This window comes from Phaseolus vulgaris, chromosome 10 (genome assembly GCF_000499845.2).
Source record: "Phaseolus vulgaris cultivar G19833 chromosome 10, P. vulgaris v2.0, whole genome shotgun sequence".
Taxonomy (NCBI): domain Eukaryota; kingdom Viridiplantae; phylum Streptophyta; class Magnoliopsida; order Fabales; family Fabaceae; genus Phaseolus; species Phaseolus vulgaris.
Genome location: NC_023750.2, coordinates 1,657,424 through 1,665,168, shown reverse-complemented (window position 1 = coordinate 1,665,168; position 7,745 = coordinate 1,657,424). Strand labels below are relative to the sequence as shown.

The 7,745-nt window shown below is 29.6% G+C and overlaps 1 protein-coding gene across 1 annotated transcript; it reads left to right on the top strand.

The window, feature by feature from the left end:
- Positions 1 to 1,789: 1,789 nt before the first annotated feature.
- LOC137818971 (cytochrome P450 83B1-like) lies at positions 1,790 to 5,081 on the top strand. The gene is made up of 3 exons (XM_068622642.1): positions 1,790 to 2,428; positions 2,648 to 2,963; positions 4,295 to 5,081. Exons 1-3 carry the CDS (start codon positions 1,845 to 1,847, stop codon positions 4,901 to 4,903), a joined length of 1,509 nt encoding a protein of 502 aa, XP_068478743.1. The 5' UTR covers positions 1,790 to 1,844; the 3' UTR covers positions 4,904 to 5,081.
- The last annotated feature ends 2,664 nt before the right edge of the window (positions 5,082 to 7,745 follow it).

The following is a 7,745-nucleotide window of genomic DNA, read 5'->3' as shown; positions in this document are numbered from 1 at the left end:
TTTCTAACCTAATTTCACAATGCGACCAAGAGACTCAAATATTATATTTTCAGAAATTTTATTGGGTCCCACAACAGAAATAAAATATTATTATCTTTGTCACATCAACAGTTGTATGTTGGAGCAATGCATTTGTGGTTGTTCAACCATCATTCTTCAATTAAAAGTTGCATTCTCAGAGTTCCAAATCTATTCCCAGTCCAGCAGAAAAATTTAACTTTTAGAAAAATAAAATAAAGCTCTTGTGTACACTGCTTGGAGTTCATGTTTACCTAGCTTGTTAAAACTGCTTCTTCCTGTACTTTCATCACTCCTTCAACCACCTCTATAAATTTTTAAATTCTCAAAAAACTTCTTCACTAAAAAGATAAAATAGAAACAATGTTTTACACTGCGAATTATATAATCTAGAAGTCAAAAGTTATAAATTCTAGATTAAGTAATCTAAAACCTATTTAACAACTCAAAATACCGGATTATGTAATACATAACTTATTTAAGAAAATAAACTTATTAGATTACATAATTGGAATTAAAAAATTACCACCTTCGAATTACATAATTCGGAACTGTTAATTTTTAATTTTTGACTTCCGAATTACGTAATCCAGTAAATTTATTTACTTAAATAAGCTCTGGATTGCGTAATCCGATATTGTATGTTATTAAATAAGTTTCGCATTATGTAATCCAGAAGTTGTAATTTTTTACTTCCAGATTACATAATCTGAAAGCTGTAATTTTTTACTTCCAAATTATGTAATCTGAAATCTGTAATTTTTTTACTTCCGAATTACGTAATTCATAGTATAAAACATTACTTTTATTTTTTACTGAAGGCTAATTTTAGAAATTTACAAATTTATGGAGGTGGCTGAAGAAGTGATGGAAGTGCAGGAAGAAGCAGTCCTTGTAAAAATTGTACAAATTTACGCTGTTTCTTTCTGCACCCTAATAAATTTCTTCCTACACTCATCACTTTCAAAGAAGACTGTTTTACCATTATGAAAATGACTTCCAATCTCATCATGTATATATATAACTATGTCAACCTCAATCTTTTTTAATACTTCCCAGATATTTCTCAGCCAAGGTAGTTGATAATTTTGGGATCCTACCTTAGTTTATGAGGTTGTAGTGTAATAATCTAAACCTTCTTACCCTACCATATATAGTACAATTAGTATAAGTATAATAGAAAAACTTCCTAAAGTACAAAAGAGAAGTAAAAAAACTAAATTTAGGAAAAAATAATTCATGATGACCAAAATGACACATGTATTGATAAGAAAAGGAATTGTAACTCTCCTTACCAAATCATAAATGAAATTATTAACTTCATTAAATACTAAATAGTTAAGTTAGTTTTTTATGTTCTTTAACTACTTCACTCTAAAATATACTACATGTTTCTAGATTATTATAGAAAACGTTCATTTTTGTAAGGGAATTTTAGTAAAAGCATTTTTAAAATATTTGGATATTCTTAGATCATTATAGAAAATCTTTCTTAAAGAGAATTTCTATTCCAATATATAACACAATATTTTGTTTCAAAACAGATTTGAACTTTTATTTTACAATTAATCTCTAAACTCCTAAGTTTTCTACTTTTGTTATTGTCCTCTCAATGGAATTTTGTACTTATTTTACTTTCTATAGTTTTTCATTGAGGAATCTTTTGGATTTTGGAATCATCGTCGACGTCATACTAGTAAAATATTATTGTGAAATTGACGTAACATGGTTATGCCCCTACAAAAGATCCTATATGATTCTAACATGAGGTTCACGAGAGCGTTTTCTTCCACCTCATTATAATAGAAACAACGTTATCCCCTACAATGTTGTGCCCTACAATGTTGTCTCCACTTCTAATTCTATGCCTTGCTATTCCTGTGTTTTTCTCCTTCTTCCTCTGCCGCAAAACCTTGAACAACCCACCATTTCCACCTGGTCCCAAAGGGCTTCCCATAATAGGGAACCTTCATCAGCTGAATACTTCTGCTCTTCCTCTTCAGCTATGGAAATTCTCAAAAAAATATGGCCCAATATTTTCCCTCAAATTAGGTTTAAGGCCAGCCATTGTTGTTTCCTCTCCTAAACTTGCCGAAGAGGTAATGAAGGATTATGACCTTCAGTTTTGTGGGCGACCTAGATTATTTGGCCAACAGAAACTGTCTTATAATGGGATTGACATTGTCTTTTCCCCATACAATAGTTACTGGAGAGAAATGAGAAAAATTTGTGTATTTCATATCCTTAGCTCCATTCGTGTCTCTAACTTTTCCTCAATAAGACACTTAGAGGTCAAGCAAATGATGGGAAAAATATCCATGTATGCCTCATCTTCTAAGGTTACCAATTTGAGTGATGCACTCATGTCCCTCACCAGCACTATCATATGTAGAATTGCCTTTGGGAGAAGGTATTGTAAGAGACATGGAGAATACTACTCTTCACTCTCAAACAAACTCACTTAATTTTGATTTCTTATATTCTGCAGTTGTGAAAAGTAACATTTTTCTTCTAAATTTTAGACTAAAATGAGTGACAGATATACTTTCAAAACTGTTTTCTAAGTACCAAGTTTAATCAAATGTTTCACAATTTTTAGTATCATATGTGTTGTTCCATTTTCCACCAGGTATGAAGATGAAGGAACAGAAAGGAGCATGTTCCATAGGCTACTGAATGAGTGTCAAGCCATGTTGGCCATGCTGTTTTTCTCAGATTATATTCCTTTCTTGGGTTGGATTGATAAACTCAGAGGACTACGTGGTCGTCTTGAACAGAATTTCAAGGAGTTGGATACGTTCTACCAACAAGTCATTGATGAACACATGGATCCCAACCGAAAGAAACCAGAGAACGAGGATTTAATAGATGTCTTGCTTCAACTCAAAAACCAACGTTCGTTTTCTGTAGATCTCGAAAATGATCATATCAAAGCTGTGTTCATGGTTTGGAGTTCCTTCCCTTTCCTCATTTAATTTATCTACTTGAGATAGACCATTTAATTTAAATATTATGTGTTTAATTAAAACTTTGTTAGAAGTTAAAATTTTTACTCCAAATAGAATTTTAACTACAAAGTTTATCCATATAAACTTCAATATTTTAGTGTTAGCAGAACTAAAATATTTTAGTGTTAGGAGAATTAAGTGATTTGTTTGGACCCATATAAACCTTATTCATAGGATCTCCGATGACAAAGGTTGGGTTCCATCACTTGTTTTTTTTTTACAAGTGACTTGACTCTCATTCCCTTTGATGTTTCATGATTCTTCCTGTGATTTTGTCAGAGAATCTATTAGATTCATTTTGACTTAATATAATTAATGGAAAATGTTTCACTCTTTATAAGCTACTTTACCAAATTATGTCTCAAATGTGTATGTATGTTCTTTCCATTCTAAGTTTTGTTTTTAGATATAGTTATTGTTGTTTGACAATCACAATGCATTGATACAAATGATGTTGGTTTCATTCCTAACGAAATATTTGCTACGAAGTTTTTCAACCACTCAACTTAACTTCCAACTATTTCAAGAACAAAAAACTTTGATTCCATTGTTGATCTTGCAATAATTGTTTGCACGACAGATTTCCATGTAATTGCACCACCTCAAGTATAAACATATAACCACAAGTGAATGTTGTCTCATCTGAATCAGAGATCTAGTTAGCATCATTGTATTGTTTTAGCAAAGGAGGAAATCCACTATATTCAATGACATAATCTATTGTACCTTTTAAGTATTTTATAAGTTTTGCAAGTGCATCCCAATGATCCTAATTAGGATATTAAGTGTACCTACTCAATCTTTTTACTGCATACAATGTCTGGTCTAGAAAAGTTCATTACAAGCATTAAGCTCCCAATTATTCGGGCATATTAAGACTGAGAAATAGGTTATCCTATATTTTTCTTTAATTAAGAGTTAACATCATAAGAGATGTTTATTGATTTAAAGTCATATAATAGCTAAACTTCCTAAAAAAAAATTTAGTATATTGTTCTTGAAATAGTAATATATTATTTTCCTTCCTCATGACTCTAACTCCTAAAATCACATTTGTTTCACCCTTATCCTTCATTTAAAACCTCGACTCAAGAAAACTTTTTGTTTTAAAAACTATATTATCGTTTGTACCAAAAGTTAACATGTCATCCATATATAAACATATATTATGAATTTAAGTTCACTTCTTAAAAATTGTAGTTAAATTTAAAAGCTTATTTATCAAAATAACTTGGATCAATTATGAATTGTTGATTTCTTTTCTACAGAATATGCTTGTAGCAGCAACGGATACAACTTCTGCTACAACGATTTGGGCTATGACCGCACTGCTAAAAAATCCAAGAGTAATGAAGAAAGTTCAAGAAGAACTTAGGAATTTAGGGGGTGAAAAGGATTTTCTACATGAAGATGATATTCAAAAGTTTCCCTATTTCAAGGCTATGATAAAAGAGACACTGAGACTGCATCTACCAGCACCCCTACTTGTGCCAAGGGAAACAAATGAACCATGTATTTTAGAGGGCTATGAAATTCCAGCCAAGACAATAGTGTATGTGAATGCTTGGGCTATCCATAGAGACCCTAACACTTGGAAAGACCCAGAGGAGTTTTTACCAGAGAGGTTCTTAGATAGTACAACAGATTTTCGAGGGCAAGATTTTGAGTTCATTCCATTTGGTGCTGGACGTAGAATTTGTCCTGGTATGCTTATGGCAATTGCTTCATTGGATCTTATTCTAGCTAATCTTCTTAGGTCATTTGATTGGGAATTACCATCCGGAATGAGAAAGGAAGATATTGATACTGAAGTTTTGCCAGGAATTACTCAGCATAAGAAGAATCCTCTCTATGTTTTGGCTAAGTTTCGAGTCTAAAAGTTTGATTAATAAAATGTGTGTAATATTGTGTTTTGTTGTTGTTTTGTGTCTTTAGCTACGTGGGATAATATTGTGTTCAATCCCTATTCCAGAATATGTCTTTTTATGGTATGATTAAATTTAAATATTGATTTTGGTTCTACAATGAAATGAGAAATGTATCTCTTTGTATGAATGACCAATTAATATCATAAAATTATTGTAGTGGTAATGAACCCATTGATATGTAGCAATGGAGAAATTTATGTACTTGTGCTGGTATTATAGGTCGATAAAAAAAAACATTTACGTATGTTCATGAGATTAAGACAAAAGAGTCTCTTAATAAAGTTAAAACTTACTTTTTCTTTTAAAAGAAAGTTACTTTGTATAATTGCTAAATAAAAGATTACTCTAAGAACATTCCTAAATTTATTAAATAGGTACTCTAAAATATATAAAAAGAAAGTATAAGACAATTGGGAGACTAGACTAAAATCTATGGAATTAACCATAAAAAGAAAACAATGAAAAATAGTTCTTATTGTATTGTACAATTTCAAGGAGTTTCGATCAAGATTTTGACTGAATATTTTTCGAATAACGTGACTGATAGTCTTTATAGATATCATAAACATCTTTTAATATCTATGATTAACGTAATTATGGTACAAAATTTTATCTAAAATTCTAAGGTTAATCCAATAATGTACCTTAATCTCAGTCTAGTGTCAGGCCATCACGACCCTGTAACTCAACACACCAATCAAGACAATATTACACTAAACTATCCCATACTGAATACTGACTTAGACATCGGAGCATCTTTTACAGATATACCACCTACATCGATCAAAGATCGAAGACTATACGACATTCTCAACTAGAATTAATAACAATCTAGAAAGCTTAAGGAATGACTAAGACATTTTCAATTTTTTGTAAGTACACTTATTTAGAAAATCATAATTGTAAAAATGCTTTTAAAACCTCAAAGAAAGTCATGGTATTATTATGAAGAATACAATTTAATTCATGAAATAAGGGGAAATATCTATCTAGTTAACTTTAATGAACATAGAATAGGAAAAGGGTTAAAAGTTATATTAAAAATGTATCACGGAAGAGGATTCATGAATTTTTGAGATTTTTCCAAGAAAACTTAACTTCTGGAAAGAGTAAAACTTCATATAAGAATTATGAGATGTAATTTTTTTTTTGTTAAATGTTTTATGTATATTTGTGCATTAAATATTTTATGTATAGATTTTATAAAGTGAAAGTAAGACGCATAATAATTTATTTCAGATTTTAAATTTTAAATATCATGTGAAAATTAAAACAATTTTTTAATTGAATATTAGTTTCTTAGATTTAATTAACTGTTTATTCTATAAGTATAAAATTTTGTTTCTATAAAGCAAAAATGTTCATATTCATGTGTTATTATATATTTAGTTAAAAGGTTGTATATTATTCTTTATACTTCAATAAAAAATAATCATTCCCATTTTCTGTATTTTCATAATTTCAATGGTTGTAAAATAAAGCTACTAAAAAAACCACATAAAAAATTAAAGCTCATAGAACTCACATTTCAAAGCAAATAGTGATTAAAGTTCTAACTCCACCAAAATTAGAGGGAGAGAGATCTCCAAACCTTACCATCAATCAGATGAGTTTTTTTATAAGACACCCAAAGAAGAACACAAGATTCTACAGTAACAACATATAATAGAACACAAACAGAGATTTAGCACCAACGTTCAATCCCAACATGGAATTCTCCTTTAAAGACTTTTTTTTTTCAACCATGCTTGTAGGAGGGAGGTTAGATAAGACTCTTCTTCTTGTTTGAAATTTTTTACATTTCTTCTTTTTCTTCCTTCTGACATGAAGATTTCAATGTGTCTTGATCTTTCATTCATCTTTAAAATCATTATGTATATGTAAATCTTCAAACATTAAGGCTTGATATTGTTTTCCTCACTAAATGTGTGAATCACATGTTGTAGCTTCTTCGTTTTAAACGCTCTTAAAGAAAACTTTTCCAAATCTTTGCTAAATTTATGTTGTAGTGACACCTATTGTGTTTTGGAGATTTTTCTCTTTTTTCTAAAGGAGTCTTCGTATGTGCATTCAAGGTTTTAGACTAATGGATTCATCTCAAGGTTCGATTACGATGATGATGTAACAATTTTGCATCTAGTAAGTACCATAAAACTTTGTGGTTTATGAATAATTTTACCTAGGCCGTACACTTGAGAACCAAATGTTCTTACGAGGAAGAACCATGATTCTCTCAAGGTGGAAAGAGTGGTACTTTGAGGAAACTGAGCTTAATTATTCGAGGAAGGGTCACCAAGTTATTAATGAAGATCTAAAGAAGATTTACTTAAAAAAATTTACCGACGTTCAAGTCAGTAAAAACAGTTAATATATAAAAATATGAATGTTTAATATATAAAAATATGAATGTTTGAATGAAAAAAATTGTATATACATATAAATATTCAAATTATAAATAATATAAATTATGTTCACGAATCTTCGAATATCTATGAGGCAAGAAGTACAATATAACTTCATGTATTCACCACCATTGTAAAAGTATATTATTAGGAAATATTCAGAAATTATCTTTTATTATTTTATAAAAAAATAAAACTTAAACAGAACATAAATATGATTAACAAAAACAGTTTTTTACAAAGATTAATAAAAACAACTTGAATCTGATTTTTGTTAAATATACTTTTTTTTATTCAGAATTGTGATGTTCAATTTTATGCTATTGTTTTAAATATTTTTAATTTGTTTAATTTAAAAATAAGTTAATACAATCTATCCTATCAAATTC

What these genes read in the sequence shown, in the direction of transcription:
- LOC137818971 (XM_068622642.1), top strand. Translation starts at nt 1,845, where the DNA reads ATGTTGTGCCCTACAATGTTGTCTCCACTTCTAATTCTATGCCTTGCT. An exon ending in AGAATTGCCTTTGGGAGAAG is followed by an intron (nt 2,429 to 2,647) that starts GTATTGTAAGAG and finishes ATTTTCCACCAG; the next exon opens with GTATGAAGATGAAGGAACAG. An exon ending in ATATCAAAGCTGTGTTCATG is followed by an intron (nt 2,964 to 4,294) that starts GTTTGGAGTTCC and finishes TCTTTTCTACAG; the next exon opens with AATATGCTTGTAGCAGCAAC.